Genomic DNA, 26,180 nt, shown 5'->3' with positions numbered 1-26,180 from the left:
GGGCACACACGCTAACTCAGAACAGGAAGACAAACCAGAAGCCAGCTTTGAGAGACAATCAAAGGTGGATCTTTGATAAAGGGAGCAGACCGTAGGTGTACTTGTGTGTATGTGGGTGTGTTTTACATTTTTAACATGTATAGTTTTCCTCAGGTTCAGTACGTTTTGGGGACAGTGAGGATCTTTAGAGGAAGTAAAAATGACTTCTATGGTTAGATTAAAAAACGCCCCCGATAAGGAGGAGCGGCAGTACCTTTCTTTGGCAGTGTGTGTGTGTGTGTGTGTGTGTGTATGTGTGTGTTGTCGTCGTGTGAACGTTCCATCGGTCCATTCAGCCGTGCCTACAGTCACTTATTTTGGTCATTTACTCCCAGGCAGAGCAGGGACGTGCCTTTGAAACAGCACCTGGGGAACAGATGAAAGGGAAAGGCTCTTCTTCTTCATCCTGAAAAATACACACACATGGTAACACACACACACACACACACACATTAGTTTTAAATAGCCTCACAGTTGTAGACTTGATAAAAGTTTGTACGGGGAGCCGTCGGCCTTTCTCTTGTTCGTATGAATATTTTGACTGAACACAACCAGGCTGGCCGTCCTCCAGACACGGGGACGAGAGTGTGTGTGACGTGTGACGAGATGCGTCGGGTGTGTGTGCCTTTGCATTCAGTTGCATGCAGTATATATTTCAGGGCCCCTGTAATAAGAGTGTATTGGAATCAATGTTCGCCCAAATCACAAAGCAGGAGCCCACGCAGCTCTTTCTTCAGCCAGGTGTCTGTGTCGGGGGTTTTTCAGGTCGCTGACGTGAGCATGTACGTTGAAACCGTTGTTCACATGCTGCACTGGTGTACGCCTTAATTCCTTCCTCCCTTCGATGAAAAAAAACACTCCCCAGTTTTTGAATCTCCTAAAGTTCATTTGCATCTTAAATTGATGCAATTTAAAACCCTGCAGCATAAAGCACAAAACAGCACCCGGTCTGAATGTAAAGAGAATCTAAACGGGCTAAAGGTCTGATGTTTACTAGAACTGACATTCAGCTCTGCAGTTTTGCAGGCAGACGAGTGAACTCTTAACAAAAAGATGTAAACGGTTCTGTTTTAAGAATCTCTTGGATTATAACAGCACCAGTGAACAGTCAAGTGCTTAATTGTTTTGCTTGATGATATGATTTGGTTGTTTTAACACGTTGGCCAGTTGTGAAAAGCAGTCTAGTAGTCATCCAATAATGTGAAATCCTCAAAATATACAGAAAATAAGAGTTGTGTCGGCAGAAATGTTCCCAAATCCAGGTTTTGACTGTACATTGTTTTGAGCATTGGTTTCCTTGCCAGAACTACAGTATGTCGATGCTTAAATAATTACTAATGTGTAATGTTTCGTATTTTATTGTACATTGAAAGTGCTCTAGTTTTTTGTATTCCAAATGAAGTATGGCCAAATGACAAACTGTGCAGTGCAGATGTTTTGCTCGCATCTTTAAAAGTGTGCATCAAGTTGGATGTTAGATACAGATGGCCACCTTATTCAAAGACACACACACACACACACACACACACACACACACACACACACACACACACCAGTTACTTCAGTGTGAATGTTGAGTTATTTTACAGTTTGTTTTGTTTCTTTCCTCCGTTCAGATGTTCAAATGTTCCATTTTGTAATATCTTTTATTTTTAAGAACCTTTGCACAATGTTTTATAAAAAGTGCTTGTGTCGACAGGTTTTGGATAAGACGGGTGAATTGATCCATTCCTGTGCTATCTTGTCTTGATGTCACTCTGTAGTTTTCCTGCCAATGCAGTCCCTGACACAGGAAGGTGCTCGACTTTATTCACTTCAAAAAAATCGGAACCCTTTTTTCCCTCTCAAGCATCACTGAACAGACGAGAGCAGGCTGCATGTTTGTTCTGTACAGGATGCTGGTTTTCAGTCAAGCGCAACTTGCGAGGTTAGTGATTGCAGCATGGGAGGAAGGTTTCACAAAGCTCAGAGTCACGGCTTACATCGCTGTGTCGTGATCCGTTTAGTTTCTCCTCCGTTGGAAGAGTAAACTAAATGGTGAAGGGATCCGCTCTGACTGGAGATAAAGCACACTATTTCAATACTGTTTACATCCCGGATCCATCGTCTTTGTAAAATGTAAAGGTATGAAAAAGACATTTGCAGTGATCACAGTATTAAAGTTTCTGAAATAAATAAATGCCATATCTATTTGTGGTGCTGTTTACTTGTTGGTTTCTGCACTATACCGCTTCTTCTTTTTACTTTGAGTAAAGAATAAGATGAAAAACTGTATAATACATTCACAAGAGAAAGCTATATACAGTGACATACCCTGAGTGTGTGTTCATAAATGTGCATTGATATAATATTTGTCTAAAAGAAGTGATGTAACCAATAGTTCAGTTATTCGCGTGTTATTGAGTAAAGTGAGGTAGTGGTTAGGGCTCGGTTAAACCGATTCAAATGGATCCTCATTTGGGTGATCATATATCAATTTGTAAAACCAAAGGTTGATCCTAACATTACCATTAACAGTAACATTAAGTACATTAAGTGATGCACCAGGTTATAGGGTTCCTTATAAGACTGGACGATATATCTTATGAATAATATCAGCATTAGAATCTCTTTAATATCCAACCAAACCGTGATCCATATTGAATCAAATTGAATTAGAAGATCAGTGGCGATACTCAGTCCTAATAGTGACAGATTTAATGCTTATATTAATCAAATATATAGTGATGTGCTGGAGTGAAATACTCTATAATAAAATAGCTAATACGTAGGTAAAACTGTTTGTATTACAGTGTGTGTATATGTATAATATGAAAATATGTAAATACAGTTTAAATATGTAAATACTCTATTTTTAAAATACAATTTTAAAATAGTAAATACATTTATGCAATTAAATAAATGTTTTTGCTTCTAAAAGTAAAACCCCAATTGAGATCAATACATTGCAACAAAAGCCAAACATGATGCAAACAAACAAAAAACATACATTTTATTTTTATTTGCAAACTATATTTTTTTCAAATTCTGTCAAAAGCTTCAATACATACATCAATTTATAAAATATATTAATTGAACTGAAAATGATTTCATACGACAGGCTTCACAGAGTTAACGATCTAATGTGTCATAATGTTTTTCTTGAATGCACTAATAACAACAGCTCATCTTCACTCTGACTGGACGTGGGTTCACGTTCTCTGCAGAGCTTCTGTCTGATCGTATCTAGCGGTGAGTAAGAGAGTGAGGAGAGGGTAGAGGTCTGGGATTTGGACTGAGTCGGCCTCGGGCTGCTATTGTTCCCGCATCGCACTGATTCATCTGATTGCACTTTAACTGCTCTCGCAGCGAGAGCAGGGACTCACCTCGCCTGTGCTTTCTTCTTCTTCTTACACTCATTACACAGTAGATGGCTACCGCTGCTGAAAGAGATAATCACAACAAACGTCAGCATTGCTTTTTTTTCACGGAGATGACAGAAGAGCTTCCTACATCTGAACTTTATCGAAGGAACAGTGTTGTAACACTATACTGGAACTAAACGTCAGCCTGAGTTACTTCCACGCAACGATGCATTACAGTCTAACCGAAGATCCCCAGCTTGTGATATAAGGTTGTTTTAGACTTCTATACAAACGTTTGTTTGTGATGCCATGAATGGCTACCCTTTATTAAGATTAAGTAATAGGAAAGAATGTGTTAGAAAATAATAATAAAGCAAAATATTGTGTAATCTAGTGAAACTAGCTTGTTTATATACTTAATTTCTTGAAACAAGCATGGGCTGTGAAATACTGTCCGACTATAGAAATAGAAGACTAGACATGAACTGTAAGATAAATTGTAGATTAAGGTTCTTGATGGACTAGATCTATGCAGAGAACACTTTCTGTGTAAAGGACCTTCATCAGAGCAGATTAAGGTACTTGAAACTGGATTATTTGTCTGACAATAAATCCAAGCTCAATGTACTTTTACTTTCTTTTTCCAGAACTTGTATTCTTATGACAGAACAGTGTCGGAGTCAACTCTATTCAAAGTCGCCATGGTTATTATCATCACATTAATAATCTAGTCTTGTCCAAAGATTGCCAGCAGGGCTTTAAAGCCTTGATAAAGAAATCCCTGCACATGAATCCCAGGACTAAATTCTTTCCCCAACCAAATGAAAATATGCTTTTACGGAATTCAAGTCTTTTAGCAAATGTGTCTGTCTGTGAAAAAAAAAAAATAACCGTCTGACTAATTTGTGCGCGAAACAGTCAGTGCAGCTGAGAGAACTCTGATCAGACTTGTTGGTTTGTCACCTGCGCTGCTATGGAGTGACCCGTTTCAGGCTGTCCCCCTGCAGCGGCTGTTCAGGGCCGTTCGAGGCCAGCGCAGCAGTGACTGCAGTCTCGGTGCAGAGGAGGACAGGTTTCAATGCGGAGGAGGCCACAGATTAGTCATCTTTGGTATACAGGTGGAAAATGTGTGGGCTGAATCACCGGGGGTTCCTTTCAAGGATTTGCTACAGAGAGAAGTGCGCGATGCCTGAATTGACGTCTGATCAGGGAGAGTTTAAAATGAGGCCATAATTAAGTGTCTCAAGGATTCCGGCGTATGCAGGTAGCAGAAGCAAATGTGATGTTTAAATTATAAAGGCCCCACTGGAGGTACTGGGTGAAAAACGCTGTTTCTCTTTTGTGTTCCTGCCAGATTTCAAGTTTAAACTAATAAATAAATCATCTGTATTCAATTTAAAGTGCCCAAGTATTTATCAGTAGTCTGCAATCTTTTACCAGATCAAATAACTTTGAAATGCCACTTTAACGCCTGCGCTTCCCCACAACACAACTAATCATATTTAGCTTAGTGGTAGTATTACATTACATTACAGTCATTTAACAGACGCTTTTATCCAAAGCGACTTACAATTCAGTATCTATCTACACACCGTAGACGCAGCTTAAGTTAAGTGTCTTGCTCAAGGACACATTGACATTAGCAGAGCAGGAGCCGGGGATCGAACCACCGACCCTCTGATTGAAAGGCGGCTCCTGCTCTCCACTTAGCCACGGTCACCCCGTATTAACTTGGTCATCTATGCATCTCACTTTCTGACAAGTAAATTACCCCATGATACACACATAATGATACACACATTATCTGCCTGTTACAACGTTAAAGCTTTTATGTTTCGGTCTTCGTTTGATTGAAAAAAAGTTACCTTTAAACTTCTCTAAAGAGGAACATTGTAGTTCATTCGGAGTTGTGTATGGCCACCTGGCTATACACAACTCCGAATGAACTACTTTTAGCTCTGTTTTTGGTCTCCACCAACTCCTTAATAAGGAAAGAGACTTTTTAGGATTAACAGCTTTGATTTGTGTCTATTTGGATGTTTTCAAACATTTTCTTCTCACTACAGGTCAAAGGTGTTGTACACTATTGGCACACTGCACACAGATATCGACTAGCTGGGCAACATAGTGGAGAATTTATCAGTTAAAGAGACGGATATTTCTTTATCTGAGTTAGACAATGAGTTTGCCATTGTAAAGAATGTCTATGTTATCAATTAAAAAGCTGAAATGTTATCAGGTTTCAAGTCATTATGTGGAGAATGAAGTGTCCCGATCCGTGCTAGTATCAACATGTATCTGACCTGGAAACGTTGAGACGAATGGGCTTAAAGCAACACACCGAATAAACGAACAGCCTTCAGTATGTATCAGAACAATTTGAAAAAATGCTGTAAAAGCTCTGCACACAGTGGAACTATTGTAAATCTTTGGAGAATCCTGTAGGAACAATTTGACTTGACAAATTTATATCAGACTTCTAACTCTATTCTGCACATACAGTTCTAACATGTCTTCTAACATGTCTTCATCTTCATTTCGTTTATCCCACCATGTGACTTGGGGGGGGGGATAAAAAAGAAAGAAACATCTCTGTTTACCGGCAGCATGTGGTCATCTCTGTTTCTTCCTCTTGTGCCGTGTGTGGACCCTTGATGCTTTTATCCCACACTCTCCAGCAGCCCACACAACGCCTTCATGTCTCTGTGCGGCTCTCGGCTCTTATCAGACACTCAAGAAGAGAGTCAGAGAAAGTAAAAAGGTGTTTTGTTCTTCAGAGGCAGAGCTTTGTTGTCTGCTGTCATTCCAGATGCCAACAGTCCCTTCGCGCAGGTGATCCGTCGATTTACACAATATACCTGTCAGTCTGATGGCTGTGAGTGTAGCAGACCGTCCCAGTGACACAGACACGTCTTTGACATCTCAGCTGTTTCTATAAAGCCTACTTCAAGAATATGTCTATTGATATCAGCTGTTTATAAGATGTGAAGCATCTTGAGAAGCTCTAATTAAGTCATTAACAAAGAATTAAAAGTGATTCACAAATACAGAAACCATTCAAAATGCCTTCTGGTGTGCAGTTGTTAGCCTTTAATTGGATTCACCCTTCCCTCCACCTGCACTATCCTTTAGTTTTAGCTCATTAGTTTTGAGTTGTACCCACCCAATTGCAGGACTGACAGTGCTGCTCCTTTGCATCGCACGGAGTGTCAGATAAGATGGTTTGGGGGTCTGATTGAGATGCCTCCTGGATGCCTGTGAAAGCACATCCAACTGGAAGGATTTCCTAAGGCCAGACCCAGAACACACTGAGGGATTATATATCCCATCTGGCCTCAGGGTCCCCCAGCAGGAGCTGGAGGAAGGACCCATGGAGAAGCCAGAGCATCTGGGCTACTTTTCTTGCCCTGTTACGGTACTACAATCACCACCCAGACATAAACCAGCAGCAGAAAATGGGTGGATTAATTCAGAATATTTCTTTTTTATGTAAATGTTCTCGGGCTCACCCGTTACTGATGTTACAGGTAGTACTTTCTTATACTTCTTATACAGCTCTTGCCCTTTTAGAGCCCTTGTTCTGAAACGGTGCTAACCATGGGAGGATTATGAGACAATGAGCCCCTGGGCACAGACCACGCCCCTTTTTGTATCTCTTCATGGTCTTTTTGTGTCTCTTTTTGGTTTATATAGTTTGTCTCTTTGTGCAGTTTTTCTCCGTTAGTGCACGCAGTTTTGTAGTTTTGCAGTTTTGCGTCTCTTTGTAGTGGTAATCTGTTTCTTTTTGCTCTGTTTTAGTGTCTTTGCTGTCTTTTTGTGTCTCTTTTTTGGTTTTATTCTGTCTCTTTGTGGTTGTCTCACAACCTAAGACGGAATAATCCGTCCATGGTGCTAACGGACATATCCACGCAGGCAAACATGGGTAAATGTGTGTGTTGTTGCATGTCATGAGACATGTAGCTATAAAGGAGCACCAAATGTGGGGCAACTCCCACCCAACCACTCTCACACACACACACACCCACACACAGACACACACACACACACACACACACACACACACACACACACACACACACACACACACCACACACACTTCCCAGTGGGATCTCCTCTTCCTGTTTACTGTTGCTCAATAATTCAGTCAGTCCAGAGTGGAGGCTAGTAGTAGACATGGTTTGTGTGTGTGTGTGTGTGTGTGTGTGCGTGTGTGTGTGTGTGTGTGTGTGTGTGTGTGTGTGTGGGTGTGTGCGTGTGTGTGTGTGTGTGTGTGAATGTCAATCTGTCAGGCCAGAGTGGTCCATTAGTATCAACGTTGTTTTTGACGACAGCTAGTTGGTAAGTGCATGTATTGATTTGTGAGCATATTGACGTCCATTTTTTTCCCATTTGCACACTAAACGTCAGATTAAAGTGAGAAAGCAAAGAAAGAAAGAAACAACTGTCTTTTGAAGAATGCTGTCACTTTTCTCTCTCTCTCTGTCCCAGTAAGGTTCTGTTGAATTGGGGCACCAAATATTTTTAGTCTCCAGCACCAGCAGTGAGAACATGCTGGCCGAATCACTGTAAACATGCTGTGTGTTGACATGCTTTAATGTGAGATGTGGTTGCATCCACACACACACACACACACACACACACACACACACACACACACACACATAGTAACCCCTCCTGACTACAGCAAGCAGCCAGTTTCCTCCCACAGTCCATCATTGCATCAGATGCTTTGATGTGTCTCCGTGCTCGGCCAAAAGTCCCCATCAGCTCAGAGTTTATCTGCCGGGCTCCCTGGTGTAGAGCTGTTAGACCTGCTTCTGTTCAAGATGAGAAATTACAAGATTACACTGAGTGAAAAAAAAAAAAAAAAGCTGGGGAGAGGCGAACACGGGGGAAAGGTTTTAAGAGGAAGAAAAAATAGTTGAGTTTATTGGCTTTGTTGCATGAGCAGAAGAGTCCAGAGCATTTACACTTCACATGGTAAAGCTTGTGAGTGCCTTTGTCTCAACTATTTTAAGAGCTTTTCTCTATTCATTTGACATACAGAACCGCACAAGTACAGAATCATATTATTTCAGAATATTATATAAATGATCTCAAGTGATAACGGGTTCATTTTGTTGTTATTTTAACCAAACCACCTCTCTTTCTCTTGAGCTAATTGAATAATGAACGTGTTATCTTGAGAGACCAACTTTCTTTATCCTGAGGCAATTAACTTGTGAGCGCCTTCATGTTTCATTATGCAACTTTTAAACAAGGTAGTGACTGAAATGTTGCTTTACACTTTGTGCTGAGAAAGTGTGCGAGAGTTCAGGACTTAATTCTCCTACAAGCCCATCATCTGATCGTTTCAGTCAGGAAAGAGGACAACAAGATAATGAGAAGGGAGACGCGTCGCTTGGTGAAGACTTTGGACTTCACCCCATTAATTAGATACATTCATAGGATTGGAGTCTTATAGATAGCAGCCGATTTGAGATTATAATTTATTACAACTGTGGGAATAATAATACACTATGATCCTTGCAAAAACATTTTACTGATTGACCAGCAATTATGAAGTATCATAATACTTGACTTTATATGATAAAATGCTTTATAATGTGCTATAATTCTTTTTATACATCCTTATGGAATATTTATACAGTGCTATAAGAAGATTATTGCGCATTATAAGTATGTTCATAATGCATTATAGGCAAGGGCACTCTTTGGAAGAGTGAAAGAGCCATGAGAGAACAATGTTTTGTGTGTTCAGAATCACAAAGAAAGAAATGATAATAAAGTGATAATACGATAATGATATAGTGCTTTAAATGGATACATTAGGGTCAACGTGTCTGATTTAGTATTACTGTATTATATTATAAGTACAGGTCTAAAGGTACATATATGGTTGATGTATATTTATGTTTATTCACTGTAGTAGTATACAATAATACATTGTTAGTAAAACTTTACAAAAGCACAGTGTTGGTACTTAAAGGTTCTCTGTACGACATTCAGGGCATTAAGTAATTTGGTCAGCACCACGGACAGCAGCAGAAGCACCAAATACCCCCCCCCCCCCTTCCTCCCACATGGGCTCCTGACCGTTTCTGGCCCCTGTGCAGCTAAGCTGGTTACACAACTGATATTTACACCTTTGCCTAGCACCCACCCTTTCAAGTTAACACTTTAGGGGTCTGTCAGCGCTGTTGCCGTTGGTTGGATACTCTGAATTTCATGTTGAGCACATTTAAAGCCTACTTAAAGAATAGCGCACAAGTTCCCACACTATTTTGCTTTTGACCGCTAGTAGACTGCTCTACTAGTCTCATGTCAATGTGTCCTTGAGCAAGACACTTAACCCCAAAATTGCTCCCGTAGCTGCGTCCACGGTGTGTAGATAGATACTGAATTGTAAGTCGCTTTGGATAAAAGCGTCTGCTAAATGACTGTAATGTAATGTATTACATTGAATTATGTTGTGACCCTACAGACTTGATTTAGGACCCAATTCAGCGTAATTACTCGTATTTACAACTTTTAATATACCCCTTTTCTCCTCGGATCAACCTTTCATTACATTATAATAAGTCTCTGGAGACTAACCATAACCACTACCTATCCAAAAACCAAGACTTAACCCTAAACTTGAGTGGGCTACCAGCTTTTGGTACCCAAATGGTAAATGAGCCCCAAGGCTGAATAATTAACCAGGGTCACCCCATGAGAACCGAGAAGTCCCTAATTCATGGTTGCATGCCAGTTAATTTAAGTAATTTGATGACATTTGTTTGGGAATTTGTACCACTAAAGTACATCATCAACCATCAACCAAAGGCACCCTATGTCAAAATCAAGTTATCTTACATGTTGAGAAAGTAAATCTATTTTACGAACTTTACTGTTCATATTGTGCTGACTTACTCTTAAAAAAGGCTGGCTACGTTGACAGACTATTGGGGTAAGTACTTCCCCTAATGTGGCCATGGAAAGACCCCATGATGTGACTTTGTGAACTTTTGTTTTGTCCTCACAATGTTAGTAATGCAAGCGCAAACTCACACACACACACACACACACACACACACACACACACACACACACACACACACACACACACACACACAAAACAGGAACGTCTGCATATTAGTGGTAGAGACAAGCAGCTGCTTCGGATCCCACAGCTTTTTTCTCCCCCCCCCCCCCTCTCGCTCCCCCTCTCCCTCTCTCTCCCGGTCTCTCCCCCCCCCCCCCTCTCTCTTCTGTGCGCAGCGCTCTGGTGGGTCGTTGAAGCCGCTTTTTGGCTTCGGAGCTCCAAGCGAGAGAGAAGCCAGCGCTGAGGTAAGTACGCAAGAAGGATGGAAGGTGTGAAGATGAGGGGTTGAGAGAAGAAAAGAGAGAGAGAGGGAGGGAGGTGATGAAGATATTAAGATAGAGAGAACAGCCAAAAGACTACAGAATAAAAGAAGACTGTTGCGCTCGGCGCTTTAACACGCTCCTTGATGTTACTGTAATGCTGTCAGTGGTGCAATGTTAATCTCAGAGTGAGCAGCTGCTGCATGTTGTAACAGTACTGTACATGTCGGAGATGTGCACCAGAGACATGTTAATTCCACCTGTGATTGCAATGAGCGTGCACTTGGCTGGTTAGTTAAGTGACACTCGAGGGGCACCGCGTGCGTTTGAAATCAATTAGGTCTATATGCATTTGGGTGTTTGGTGTAAACGTGCATTCTACTGTCTGCAATCGGACCCATGGAAAGCGACGACAGAAAGGAGAGAGAGACAGAGAGAGAGAGAGAGAGAGAGAGAGAGGAGAGACAGAGAGAGAGAGAGAGAGAGAGAGAGAGAGAGAGAGAGAGAGAGACAGAGAGAGAGAGAGAGAGAGAGAGAGAGAGAGAGAGACAGAGAGAGACAGAGAGAGAGAGAGAGAGAGAGAGAGAGAGAGACAGAGAGAGAGAGAGAGAGAGACAGAGAGAGAGACAGAGAGAGGTTAGGCAGCAGCGCTGCTGACTCGGTCCTGTGAGGATGGAGAGACCACCGACAGAGAGAGATCGATGTCGATGCTCTTACACCATCCATCAAACTCAACAAACTTATATCACGTTATTAGAGATTTGAGCTTCACCTCCTGAAGTTGTTATGATTGTTCCACTAGGTTGATCATAACATGTGGCCTGGTTGTGTTTAATGGATGGGCTGTCTGTCATAGCTTGTTCTGTCCTTTCACTTCTGAATGGACTTAGACTTCATAGTCACCAGTATGGGGACAGCCCTGCCTACTTGGCTGATTTTAGTCTGTGTCCTTCACAGTTTGTTTTTTTTGTTAGTACTGTACACACTTTTGATGTTGTAGTGTGATAACTCCAGGAATAATTTATCAATCACACCTTGGCCTTTTATTACTGTCACTTGTACCTCTTTGCAGTGTGCAGGCAGTCTGGTTGCTCCGGTGTGTAGCGCAGCATAGTGAATGAATCTGTGATTTCATTTTGTGAACATTAGAATAAATTTGACACTGAAATGATTTGGCGTGCACACGTCATCTAACAACATATATGTTGTTTTAGATTGTTTCTGCTTGTTCCTTTTTTCTTTTTTTTTTGCAACAGAACGTTTATCATTATGCCTCCTTGTGCATAAAAGATGTCCGCCTGCTGGATTGATGGTGCCCTTTATTTTACTACCACCCCTAAAACATCCAGACATCCTCATCCAGTCTCCCCTGGAGCGTAGAGGATGGGTGGTTAGAAAAAACTCCGGGTGTGTGTTGCGTTGTGGAGGGTCCACAGGGAAACAGCGAGAAGTCTCAATCTGCTTCTACTTCCTGCCGTCACAGCATGTGGTGAGGAGAAAGAAGCTCGAAGAGTAATCAGGTTCATTTAGAATAATAATCTGAGACATTCATAACAATAAACGCTTGTCTCTGTTTCAGTCATCACTTGATTGCCTAAAACCGTGTGTAAAATTGGATTATTTCTGGTAAAGTCAGTGCAGTATAGTGAAGGATCACTGTGTTCTCTCTCGTTTACCTGCTGCGTCCACACCAACAAACTGGCTGCCTCTCAGAGGAAAAATACCACACTTAAAGTTCCCTCTAGCTGCGTCTTTGTTCTTTTGTAAAGCAGAAGAGTAAAACAGTGAGTTGCACAATGATGAAGGCATCAGCCAAAACGTTTGTGCTCGTTACTCATGTATTATAAACGAATAATTTGACACAGCAAATGTGGAAAAAAGACATTTTTTACTCTTTCCAACCGGTCAACGGTCTGTTGATCTGGTGTGTTTGCAACGCGTGTTTAACCATAGTTACAGACACTCAAGAAGACTTCACACTACTCCACACACTGATTGAAAGTGCAGAAACAGCACATAGTTTCAAGTCAACAATCTTTTGATTTTGCCCTAAAGTCAATACTCAGTTGGCGTGAAGAGAGTCGTAGAAAAATGTTGATCGTTAATTAAAAACTTAATTTCCTTTTTTTCATGCATTTTACATTCTAGACTGTTAAAACCTGTCTCATTGTGTGTCCTATTCACCTCCACAAGTCAGTAAACATCTGGAATCTTTATGCATCCTCACGTTCATCTATTTTTAGACAGACGGATTAGATATCACAGCAGATGTGTTTGTGTGTTTCTGTCAAGGGGACCGCAGCTTTCTTTAAAGCAGTTCTCAAACAGAGAGAAGAGGCCCCTCTGGATCGCTGAGTCACCGTGTGATTTAGGCTGATCAGACGGCCCTATTCAACCTGAACATTTCATTTATATGCAAAATCAAGAGTCGGGGGCGAATGTTCGGGGTATTGAACCCAGGCCAGCGTGTGGGCTACATGTGATTCCAGGAGCAGGGTGAAGCAATGGGGCAGTGAACTTGAGCATTACTGGGAAAGAAATCTGGCATTTCTTTTCATTCTGAGTTGGAATACCTGTTAAGCAGATGGTGCACCAATAACGAAGAAGCATGTTGAAAGCTATTGATTCAGAATCGCATTAAACACACGCTGCATGTTGTTGTGCTCACACGCATACGGCCCTCTGAGGCTCAAACAAGCACACTCTGTTTGTATGTTCTCTAACAGCTGGCTGATGAGAGTATTGATCTAAAGAGCCAGTTGACATGGAGCTAAATGCCTGTGCCAATAGCAAAGACTCTCTCTCACTCTCTCTCTCTCTCTCTCTCTCTCTATCTCTCTCACTCTCTCTATCACGGACACACACACACACACACACACACACACAATCTGCATTCACACGGAAACGACCAATGCTCTACTTAGAGTTCACAGCCAGCCAGCATTAAAAGTCAGTTTTGAAAACTGGAGCACATTATTTTTGCAGCCTTCAGAAAGGTCAATACTGATTATGTCATGTGCAACTGCTGTAAACTCTAATAATAACACAGTGTCATGTAGAATAACTTTTTATTTTTTGGAAATATGGAGTATTCTCTTTGTGTCTTAGAATTAACTGGCAAACTTGTAACTTCCTCTAAAGTCATACATGCATTGATGTCATTTCATTACTGTTTGTCCTCAGATTAAATTAACAACATTTTAATTTATTAGCTTCAGGCAGTCTTATGATCTTTGCACTGAGCCAGGCTAGCTGTTTCCCCCCTCTCCTGCTTTCTTTCCAAGAGTTACATGAGAGGATTATTACCACGATCGTGTCTTTAAAGTAGGTGTAGCATAAAGACTGGAAACAAGAAGAAAGAAATGTATTGTAATATACATTTTTTACAGATATACAAAATTTAGCCTCTGCTAAATTCGTCACCAGCCGACCCTCTTAACCCAGTGTGCCACGGTCGCACGGTGTGTGTCAAGGACTAGCAGCTAGTTTAGCTCTGTCCAAATGTAATTTAGAGGCGCTACCAGCATATGTGGCACCTCTAACAGAGTTATACTTCACTTCATGGTGACTTTCCAGATTGTTCGTGCTGTATTTTATTTATTTTTTATCAGGTGTCCTTCTTAGTTTTTGTAATATGTTGTATTTCCTGGAATTTCCTGTGTATTTGGACTTGAGAACTACAACCGGGAACTACATTTCCTATGAGCACCTGCACGGCAATGCGCAGGTGTGGTCTAGTTGTCATTAAATGCTCTGGGATTTCTATTGTCAAACTTTTGCAGATGAAGGTCCAGAGAAGCCTGCAGAGCTTTATCTCCTCTACATTTGACTGTTCCTTGACCTTGCTGCTCCGCTGCTTTTCACTGGGAGTGTGTTGATCTTTTTAAAAGTGTTTTACTTCAGCCTGGAAACAAGAGAGCAGGCTGTGTACCACCCAGAGGGTAAGGAGGAAGGTTTTACAAGCAATTTAATCATAAACATTTGATTATAAATGTATCCAATTTCTTCAAATGCTGTTTCCTGAGATATAGCAGGTTGCTAGAAAACCTGAATCCTTGTTTCGTTACTCATTTGTTTGCACAAAGGAAGTTTCCGGCATTAAACTAAGACTTGTTTTTTCTTGTGACGTTTGTAATCAAAGTTGGCTGCTTGTCCATTTGATTTTAATCAAATAAGGAAATTACTCATGGTTAAAAGCCAACAAATTCAAGTTCTATTTTATCCTCCCAATACAACCTTATTTTGCACATTCATGGAGTTGTATAAAGCCAGCAAGGAAACCAGCTGGCTGGAGATGAATGTGCTTTGATGAGGAAGTAAAAGGCAGTATCATCTTTCATTTAGGATGGGCTAAAAAAAAAAAAAGGAGAGAGAGAGAGAGAGAGAGAGAAACTGGTCCCAGTTATGGTTGGGATGTAATAAAGTGGGGCAGTTCAATCAGACAAGGAGGAGAGATATGGAGATGTAGAGTCCAGAGTCGGGAGGAGGAACAGTTTGGATTTGCATCTTTTCAGAGCCAAACCTTATATTTTTCTCTCACCAACTCCTGTGTTTTCTATTTTACGCTCCTCTCTACTGAGGCCCACATATTTCCTGTCCTGAATTTCGTCTCTTCTCTGTGCTGCTGTTTTTCTTCTTTTTCTCACTTCGTCTCAGGTCATCTGTCCTCAGGTGTCAATATTTTGACAGCTTTCAGTTTGTCAGAAAAGAGCCAATAGGCCTGAGTTATTGGATGCCTGTTGTGCGTGTGTGTGTGTGCCCGCAGGATGTGGGTCATGTGTTGTTGTACTGGTGTTTCTGTTAATGGTTATTCTGTAATGTTATAATGAAGTGAGACAGATATTTTTGTGCTTCCTTAATCAGAAATGTATATCTACAGTTCTGTTTCTGGACTTTGTGAGCGCCTCAACAAGCTATGATCCATGTATCAGAGATTTTCTCTTTTTCAATTGTATCATTTAAGTTTAGAAAACATTATCATTTATTGTAAAAGTTGAGTTGAAATGCACAGTTATTTACAAGTCACCATCTATAAGGGCAAATAAGCTTGTCTCATAGATTATTAGGATGAAGAAAGAAGCCGCAGGAACAAAACAGTGCAAAAGTTCAACATGACGTCTTCTATTCTCCTGTAACTTCAATCTCATGTGACAGCGAAGCGGGAGGAATATCAGGGTAGAGATAACACAGAAAACTAGCAGAATAAATGATGCCCTCATATTATCCATCCTGTGCCTGCTGACAGAAGACAAGGAAAAAAAAGACGGGAGGGATGGCGGACCAGGGTTGAGTTGTAATTCATCTCTCTCTCTCTCTTTCTCTCTCTCACCACACAGCAGCTTCTAGACACTGAGAGAGCATCAAAGACATAAAGGAGGAAGAGAAAGACTGACACTGATAAAGAAGAGAGACTAACTTGACGCAGAAGACTGAAAGGGAGACTTTAGTGATGGCTGAGGCACAGCAGCAGCAGCAGCAGCCGGAGGAGGAAGAGGAGGAGGAGGAGCAGCAGAGCACTGTGGAGGCGACCGAGACTGATGAAGGGTCTGAGGAACCGCAGAAGAGTGTCCACAAGACCCCGACCCGACCTCTACTGTCCATGAGGTCCATGAGCATCGTGGACCCGGACGACGACTCCCCCAACATGATCGTCTACAGAAAGGTAAGAGCAAAGTCCGAACGCTGTTTTCTTTTTGTTCTTTTAAAAGTAGTTTTGTTCTTTATTGATGATTTGGTAAAGTTTGTGATTTCGTGGTGCTGCTGAGAGTTTGAGTCTGGAATATTTTTGGCCTCAGTGACCTGTTCATAGTCACTCTCACTTTGTTTTTGATCCAAACTTTGGTAGCTATAATGATACATTTGAGTCCAAGGTTTTCCTTTTTGAAGAGGTAAACTTGTTATTGTTGGTGTTACAGGCTCAAGGGAGAGCCTTTGAATCCCCACGAGCTCACTCCAGTTTCAAAGAGCTGTTATGCAGATTAGTTTGAGTTTTCCAACATTTTTTTTTAACCATGACACCCTTGCATCGGGATGCTCTGAAATTTCATAGTGGATTTCCATAAGAATGTATATTCAACAAACTTAAAAAACAGGAAATACTAATACAACATATGACGGTATATATGAAGTAACTCAATATTAAATGGGATAATACAAATCTATTCTCACTTGGAGTTAAGTCAGTTGTTTCATGGTGCTGCAGATTTGCAGATAATCATGAAACTTAAACTAGAACAATGAATACAAATTGAGATTGATGATGTTTTTAAGTTCTTCAGATCAAACATGAAATTAACTTGGAGTACATTTCACTGCCAGGTTCCTTCACAATGGCGACACTGCATTTTCCATTTGCAGCTGTCGGGTCAGATCTGCTGGATGGCCTTTAGAGCACAAAACAGGAAGCGAGCCACACTGTGGCTGTTGTTGTTCTAGAGCAAACTGAGTTGAAACTTTTAAAGGGATTCTAGATATAGTATCAAGCGAAAAACAGATTTCAAAACAAAGCTAACATGTTGTCTTTGTCAGTAAAGGGCAACTTATTCCATTTTTGGGAAAGCAGGGTTTATAGGAAAGAAGAAGCAGAATCTCTGTGACAAGCAATGGGATTCATGAGCAATGTGGGCAACATTTAGAGATAATGAACAATAGCAGCAAGACTCGACCTGAGCCGGCTCTGGTCTCAGGCACGCAAGATTTCTGGCTTATTAACTACCAGAAGGAAAGAACTACAGGACACCGGCTCCTCCGCACCAGATCTGTGGCTTCTTTTCACATCACAGTTCATTTGGCAATGATAAATTAGTAAATTAGTATAGGACCCGGCATCCAGCCTGCTGAGAGGCTGTTTTGTGTGTGACCCTGACCTCTAACCTCATTGTGTAAAAGTAAGGGTTGTTGCAGGGTTAGGGAGCAAAAGAAGGAGTGTACAAAGAAAACATGGGTTGAGAGTAAATGCAGTAAACTCAGAGAAGAACAAGGAAAAGGAAAAAAAGTGAATTGTGTAAAGAAGTGCAGGAGAGAGAAAGTGAAATAAAAAGAAAGATGAAAGTCTGAATCGGTAAAGTTAGAGTGCTACTGATTAGCAGATTTCATTTTTATCACATTACACAGGCAGAGATCTCAGTGTATCTGCAAACACATGGCTACTCCATGCAGTGAAAGGCTACTCCAGATGAATAACCGCAGCTGAGATGTGATGTCCTATCACTTGCATGTTTTACAGTACGCTCCCCTCAGGAGAAAGAGGTTCTGGGGTCACGATTTACGATGTTGAAAGCATCATATCTGTTTCGCTTCAGCGTCAATAAATCGCCGTTAGACTCACTGTGAAAGAGACAAAACCATCCTTGAAAAAAATAAGAAGCTGTCGGCCATGTGGGGGTGTGGCTTTTTATGTATGTGCATTACATTCACACAGCTGTACAAAAATCTGTTTTTGAAATTCAGAAAGAAAAAGAGAGACGTGAAGAGGTTTCAGTTTTCAACAGGCTTTTATTTGTTTACCAAAAACATCCATTTTAAAATAATCTAGCCGACGCATTGTGTGACTGGCAGCATGTATTTAGGACAAGTCGCAGGTTAACCAAATCCCTGTTTTAGATCAAATCTCAATCTATTATTTTTTATAATTTTTGTATTTTACTGTATGGTAATTCTCCTAAATGTCCCCACTACAAAAGGTAGAAAAAGCAGGAGAGATAGAAACCATTGTAAAACACAACAAGCCTGTCTCCATTCAGGAGAAGCTGCATTCAAGAAACATGATGATAAAACTTTTTTGGATTAAATGCGGCTCATAAAGTTACTTTAAATACATTTTTTAAAACAGCTGTTGTTATTCGTCCGTTAATGTTGCGTGGCGACTACTGCTGTTATGATGTTGCACATCTGGATCTAAAGTATAATGACAGCTCTTAATTACCACCTGCCAACCTTGTTAAAATGTTCATTAAAGTTGATATCATATCAATTAGAACTACACATACCTTTGGTGTACATGGGAAGTATAAATCCAATGGTTTATAATAGAGACATATTTTAGAGGTTATTATAATTTTTAACAGCAACACGGCTGAAGAACAGAAAATAAACACGTGGAACGTTTGACAAGTGTCAGATGGGTTTTACTGTAGGCAAGTTTTTAAAATGTCACAGCAAAACGTTTCATGTGACTCATCTTTGACTGGAAAAATAAAAAATGTTGAGCACCGTTCAATGTCATTGCTGTTTACGGTGAGCTAATGTCGGCCATCTTTCAAGTTATGGACCACTATATACTCATAATAAAGCCTTTAAACACAGACCATGGTGATTCCACAATAACATTTAGTGTGACCTATTCCAAGAATGCATTTCCCATGAAATAATTAAACATTCCACCTCTCTGCATTAAAACAATACTTGCCCGTAAGCTGACCTACTGACTCACAGCATTTGCTATTACATGAAAGGTAGCTTTCTTATGAAATATGTATGTCCTGGACTGCATTTCCATTAGTCTTTCTGGACGAGTCATCAATGAGTCACAAGCACTACGAGGGGGGGGGGGGGGGGGGGAATACAAATCGTGCCCCCGATACACCGTTTACAAACCTTTGGGACGCAAAGTATCGAGCTCAACTTTAAGTCGATGCAGGATCAGTTTTAGTGGTTGGAGGGATAAATTAAGGCGGAACATGAGAGCTGATAGTCGGTGCTTGAAGAGTAATTAGGATGAGAAGTGATGCCTCTGTCTTACAGAGGGCCAATCATCTGCCAGAAAGATGATGTACGACTTTACCCTTTCTTCCTCCTCTTCCTTCCATTTATTATTTTTAATGACTATGTCTGTCTGTTCTATCTAAGAATAACACAAAATATAATGGACTATAGACTGTTTCCATTCCTCTCTGTATCAGTCGATTTCATTTTGTCTTATTCTATTCAATTATATAGTACTCTATTCTGTTTTCCTATTTTTTCATATTCTGTTTCTATTCTACGGTCTTATTCAGTTTTTTCTATTTCGTCTCATTCTATTCTTTGTCATTATAATCGGCCTAATTCTATTCTGTCTTGTTTATCTGAGATAAGGGAGAACTCAGAGTGAGTCATACATCTACACAGCCGAGATACATACAGTACATGTTTGTGTTTATCGCACTCTCACCACCAGTTTATATTTTTCATTGTCAGCGTCCAGCCCACACACACACACACACGGACACACACGGACACACGGAAGGTGATGTTAGGTGAGGAGACTTGATGCTGTTGACAAGATTGGAGGTTGTTGACTCACCTTTTCACCAGCGTGTTTAAACCTGTCAGCCAGCATCTGCTCAGAAATTGTGTGTGTGTGTGTGTGTGTGTGTGTGTGTGTGTGTGTGTGTGTGTGTGTGTGTGTGTGTGTGTGTGCGTGTGCGTGCGCTGCTGCTGCTGCTGTTAGTGTGTTTGTACAGCCCTATTGCATATTTTTTCATTATCCTCTGGTCTCACCATTATGACAATAGTAGCTGTTGAACTGCAGGCCTGTTTACTCAGCAAGCTGTTTATACAGATACCTGTTCCCATATTCCTGTGAGCTGCTGGAACGTGACCGTAAAGAGAGCTCAGAGGTTTGAAAAACACGATGAGGCTGTTGTTGGATGCTGCCCTTTCAAAACAATCCATATGTCCTTATAAAATATGAATCTCATCTGCCACCCCTGTTGTACAGTTGATTATTCTGGTAAAGAAAATGAAAAAGGTTGTGGTCATGGTATAGAGTTAGGGGAACATTGTCTTCATGGTTAAAAGCCAACATCAGTCAAGTGTTGAAGTCAGATGCTTTGTGCAAAAATACAGTTTTAAATACAAATGCAGAGGTATCCACAGAAAGGAAAATGTAGTTGATTTGATTTAAATATTCATGTTCTGGTCGTTCTTTTGGTGAGGATAGCCTCAAATTGCACACTCCAACCATCAGTGACATCACTGTCACCATCTGGAACGAAACAGAGATTTCACCGCCTGCTTCCTTCCTTCAAGGAATCGGCATCAGGCTAAAACGTCCACCAATACTTAAAACTTTCTCAAGCACATTCTACTTAATGTACTCTTAACAGGTTGACCTTTCATTACAATGTCCCTATGGCCTTTGCTTTAGTACCACACACATTTTCAACTCCGTAATCAGTAAAACCTGAAGAGTAGCCTAATCAATGATCTATTGTTTGATCCATCCCAGACTTTTATTTAGTAGGTGCATTGAACAGCCTCAAAGGCTTCAGGAGAGAATATAGGGATTTATATTTATTTGTCAATACAATTAAATAAATTGTAATTTTAAGTGGTCACCTTCAAAATAAGAGAAATGTGATTATTAAGTAACTTATTATTTTAGTCTCAAACCTGATGCTTCAAACCCTCATGAAAATGTCAGAAACTAGCATGACTTAATGTAGTGCTTTCTCTCCACATTGTAGGACACATCGGGTCTCTAAATGGAGAAAATATTGATCACAATCATTTATCCATTACGTCCACAACTAATGGCTTACATTTACTCTGTTTACAACGAGTATCCATAAAAAAATCCACCAAGTTCTCCAGTTCCATTTTATTCTTCAATCATTATTTTCTCTTGCAGCAGGGAACAATCTTTCAAAATGTAATCTAAACAAACCGGAGACTTTAGGACTAAAAAGACTAGATTTCTTGTCTCTGTCTATAAACCAACTTGAATGCTTCAACACGCCTAAAGCTTCAAGCAAACTGCAAAAGTCTGTGAAAAATACAATTTTCTCACCGATCTCTGAAGAGAAACAGAGCATAAGTACAATTTGTGTTGTTGTTGTTGGATACTCAATTCCCACCGGCTGTGCAGCGTGTGTGCTCATTTTTTTTGGTTGTTTTCATGTTGTGAATGCCCCGACAAAATGTCAAGAAACCTTCAAAGTAGTCCTAAGGGGAAAAGGGAAGCTCTATGTATTAATGCACATTTTCAGGTACATATTGTTTTTCAGGTCCGCTGCCCATCCTTTGAAGTCTACAGAGTGACTTTGAAGGGATCCCTTTTAGAGCAAAAGTAACTTCTGATGTGTTTTGAGAAAAAAAACAAAAACATACCTGCAAATAAGAATCACAATTTAAAGCACTAACTACATGATAAAGGATATTTCTTAAGTGCTCTGTGCAGCATTGGAAACAATTCAGTGTGATTTAATGTTACAATTTAGACTTTATTTAATAATTGCATTGTTTAGTGTTAACATGAAACGCAGGCTGCACAAGGTGATGACTTATTTTATGCCTTTGAGCTTCTCATCCCCTTTACGAACCATAAAATTCCAGTCATGTCTAGTCACTGCGATCCAGCGCATATTTATTAGGCAATTTCACATGGCAAAGATATTCATTGGCAAGCAAGAACATGAATCATAGCTCACTGAACTCCCTACACAGCTTTCTGCTGAACTCTGATGGCATCAGTATCCAAGCAGATACTGCGGTTCAAGATTGTTAATTTGATCACGGAGGAGTATCTTCATTTTTAGCAGGAAAGGCTGAATAGATTTTCATTCGTGTAGCTTGCTTCATTGCCTGCTGGAGATTTTTCTTTCTAAAAAAATGTCTGGTGTACAGTTGATTTTTAGTAAAAATGATGTGGAGCTGCATAAAATAAAAATGCATAAATTAGTTTGCAAGAGAACATTCAATGACAGTTAAATCTGCTAAACTCTTATAATGTGGCAACTATAAAGCACAGTGTGTGTGCATTACCTGTTGTTTTATTATTGGTCATACAGTTAACTCCTTGTACGACTTGTACTTACCTACACTGTGACAAGAGTGTGTGGATGAAGCAGTAAGTTGTCATTTAGTGGCTGGCTGGTCAGCTACCCAGCTTGCCAATTTCACAATGCTTTCATGCTTCAGACAATGAGTCAAACAGCGGGCTGGGTCTAAACGGTCCGTCGCTCCCTGCCAGTAGGAGACTACTGATCTGCCGATCGCTCACCTAACTGGTCTCACAGCAGCAGGGAGTGAGGCGGAGGTGCGCTTGCTAATTGTCTCATTTGTGTTCTGATAAAAAAGTGAGTTCATCAAATTCAGCGGTAGCAAACGGGCCACAAGTTCACAAGTCACCAAAACAGGAAAAGCAAATGTCTTCCTGCGGTTGGTTAGAATGGTGTTCATAAAAGAAATGAACCACTGCATAGCGTTTTGGTTTGGTCCGCACCAAAGTTTGAGTCCGGCGTTCACACTAACTGAAACAAACTGCACCACGCAGGTAAAGACTCCAGGGTTCGGTTCAAGCAGACTTAACAAGGCTGGCGTGAACGGGCCCTTACTGTTGTTTTTTGTGCTTTTACATATATTAAAAGAGATGTGATGTGATGTGGGTGGGTGGGTGGGTGGGTGGTGTGGATGCTGCTTGTCACTTAGTGAATGACTAAGCGAATCTAATCACAGTGCAGCCGCCTGCAGATATCTGAGGAGAGCTCATCACAACAGAGCAGGTAGAGCAGCAGGCTAATCAAATCAAGGTGATGGGGAGACGCTAATTAGGGGAGTTTAAATTGCAAATTTTAAGATGACAGGATGATCACACGTTCTTTTATCTTACTGTTCTTCCCGCAGATCTTTCCTCTAAATTTGGTGACGTCTTCCTGAAATATGAACTTACATTCTTGGGCATTGGTGACTGCTTTAGAAACTTAAGTCATCCAAATAGGTTTACTGTTTGTATTTAAATGTAAAAGAAATATACAAGGTGCATAACTTTAACATTGTGTTGACATAACCTTATTGGAAACATCTTATATATATACATACGGGTCCATACATGAAATTTTACCTCTGCATTTAACCCATCCTAAGCATTTAAGGAGCAATGGGCTGCTGTAAAGCGCCCGGGGAGTAACTTGGGGTTCACCGTCTTGCTCGAGGGCACTTCGGCATGCGGACAGTAGAAGGCGTGGCCCAACAGTTCCCTGTTTACACGTTCACGTTCACTTTGGAGCATGAGCAGCAGGATTCATCAACTCGAGAAAGATTGAGATACTGTAGTTAAAACATAAAGTATTCTGTATGAATTATTCAATAAATCAAAGCTTCTTTAATAATGCTGTTTACATTCATTTCTGCTTGTCCTCTGGTGTATTCATATGCTGAGACACCATCTATTATGTTGACTCATTATAAACTCAAACCTGGCAGCAGTGCGCAAGCAACATAGTGAAAATTTGGACTTAAACATGGTTGTTTAAAAACCTTAGCATTTTGTTTACAGATCATTTAAATCTCTTGTAACAGAGACAATTAGAATCCACCACATTTTTGTATAATTAATCCCCAGAGATTAAATTCTTGGTAGTTCATTAAAAGTAATGCATCAGTTAAGGACAGAGGGTCTGGCCAGTGTTTACTGCAGAATTTGGTGATGGCAGTGAAAAAGTGTCAGCGGTCCTTCTTTGGAGGGAGTATTCCCTGGGCCTGCAGAAATAATGACATCCTGAGTTCCCACTGAGTTCCTGTATCACTCGGTTCTAATCCAAACTAATCCTCCTCAGTGTACACTTACAGCTGCACTCATTCAATGTGGTAATTCTGAGTAACTGGCACAATGAAAGAATCTTTGATGTTTTAACAAATCCAAGACACAAAATGTTGTGTTCAATCCTTGGTAAAGTCAGACTTAAACCGATGGGACTTGGTCCTTAGTTGCTTGCCAGTGATTAAAGATATGGATTAGAGAATAAGACGGAGGCTAAACATTAACATAAACAATGCCACTGGTTTTAGTGATAAATGCAAGCTGCAGAGAGCTGCTGTGTGACAGTTTATGTCCAAATATCAAAGCACCAGAGCCCAAAAGGGAACATGAGCAACTTTACAACCAGATGCACTTGAATGAGTCTGATCTGAAGCCGTTTCAGAGTTCCTTGTAAGCTCTTTCACTTGTTTACCCCTATCTGACAGCAAAGAGCCACTTGGTTTCACAAGTCTATTGAGGCATCAATGTATGTGTCATGCTCTGGTTGTGTCAGACAGCAGGTGTCAGAGGAACCCACCTGGACATGCTTCTCTGTCAACACTTCAGATTTTCACCTGTTCATATGAATCTAAAGTGACTGCAACCAATCTGTGCGTTTGGGAATTTGCAAGCGTGTTACACACACACACACACACACACACACACACACACACACACACACACACACACACACACACACACACACACACACAGTGTAGTAGTGGGTTTGGCAGCAGACTGGTAAATTCTCTTGGCTGTTTTTTGATTGACAGTGATAATATACACTACATATTTCTGGGATGGATGAAGGTGGACACAGAGTACATTGACTTAAAGGGCCAGTGTGTAGGATTTAGGGGGATCTATGAGCAGAAATGGAAGATATTATTTTCATTAATCCTTAAGCTAAGAATCATGTTTCTGTTAGCTTAGAATGAGCCCTTGGTCCTCTTAACAGAATCCGCCATGTTGCATCGGCAGGTTTCTACAGTAGCCCAGAACGGACAAACCAAACACTGGCTCTAGAGTTTTTTTTGTTACCCGAAGGTCAACAAGTTTCAAGTCTTCCTTAACACAGCATGATGTTAATTTAAATAAATTATGGTCCCGTTTAGAGTGATATATATAACCGATAAAGCAGGGGTGTGCTTTAGGACGTGTTTACATTTTGATTGACAGGTCGATGCCACAGCGTTGTCCATTCAGGGGGTTGTCCGTGCTTTCGTCTGACAACTTTAACCCTTTCAGTGTGTTTTCTGTTTGTGAAAGTTAGTTGTAACCTTTTTGCTCGCCTAAAAATATCTTGTCCAAAGCCAAGATGGATGGCAACGACCTTAATGCTAATCAAATTACTGCATATCATCCAATATTGAATATTTCATCAGAAAAACAAATATTGGAGATCTTTACAGTTCATCAAACTACAATAAGCAACTAAACATTGTTGCATTAGTATAAGCAATCTGAAACGGGTAATATTTCTGCATAGGGAGTAATTTTGATTACATACATTTTGCTAATAATACTTCTACAATTTTACTTGAACAGGATGTTGAATGCAGGACTTTTAATGGAGTATTTTGTTCACCAGTGGGTGCTGCGTAAGAAAGATCTCGGTACTTCTTCAACTGCTCCCAAAAATACCAGTATGTCATACACCTTTGGCACGATGTTTGCACGATGTGACAGTAACATTTTGCAACACATTTAATGATATCACAGATATTTTAACCCTTTTTACTATTTCACAAAAAAATGTCATGTTAAGTTTACATTTTGCAGGAATTACGAGGGGGAGTGTGTGTGTGTGTGTGTGTGTGTGTGTGTGTGTGTGTGTGTGTGTGTGTGTGTGTGTGTGTGTGTGTGTGTGTGTGTGTGTGTGTGTGTGTGTGTGTGTGTGTGTGTGTGTGTGTGTGTGTGTGTGATTGCGTTTCCTGTATGTGAGATAT

The 26,180-nt window shown here is 40.5% G+C and overlaps 1 protein-coding gene across 4 annotated transcripts in view; it reads left to right on the top strand.

Moving 5' to 3' along the window:
* The first annotated feature begins 10,650 nt into the window (after positions 1-10,650).
* LOC137870909 (regulator of G-protein signaling 6-like) overlaps positions 10,651-26,180 on the top strand; it is an 80,220-nt gene continuing 64,690 nt past the window's right edge. For 2 of the 4 annotated variants that reach the window (XM_068708402.1, XM_068708399.1), the window contains exons 1-2: positions 10,651-10,715; positions 16,067-16,392. In XM_068708402.1, the coding sequence (XP_068564503.1) occupies positions 16,180-16,392 (213 nt within the window). In that variant the 5' untranslated portion in view covers positions 10,651-10,715; positions 16,067-16,179. Of the gene's footprint in view, positions 10,716-14,543; positions 14,672-16,066; positions 16,393-26,180 lie in introns of those variants that run through there. The other 2 variants (XM_068708401.1, XM_068708400.1) reach the window with 2 other exon arrangements.

This window comes from Cebidichthys violaceus, unplaced genomic scaffold, assembly GCF_023349555.1.
Source record: "Cebidichthys violaceus isolate CVI_PGR_0920_01 unplaced genomic scaffold, fCebVio1.0.p SCAF_14, whole genome shotgun sequence".
NCBI classification, from domain to species: Eukaryota; Metazoa; Chordata; class Actinopteri; order Perciformes; family Stichaeidae; genus Cebidichthys; species Cebidichthys violaceus.
This window is presented reverse-complemented; position numbering and strand designations above follow the sequence as displayed.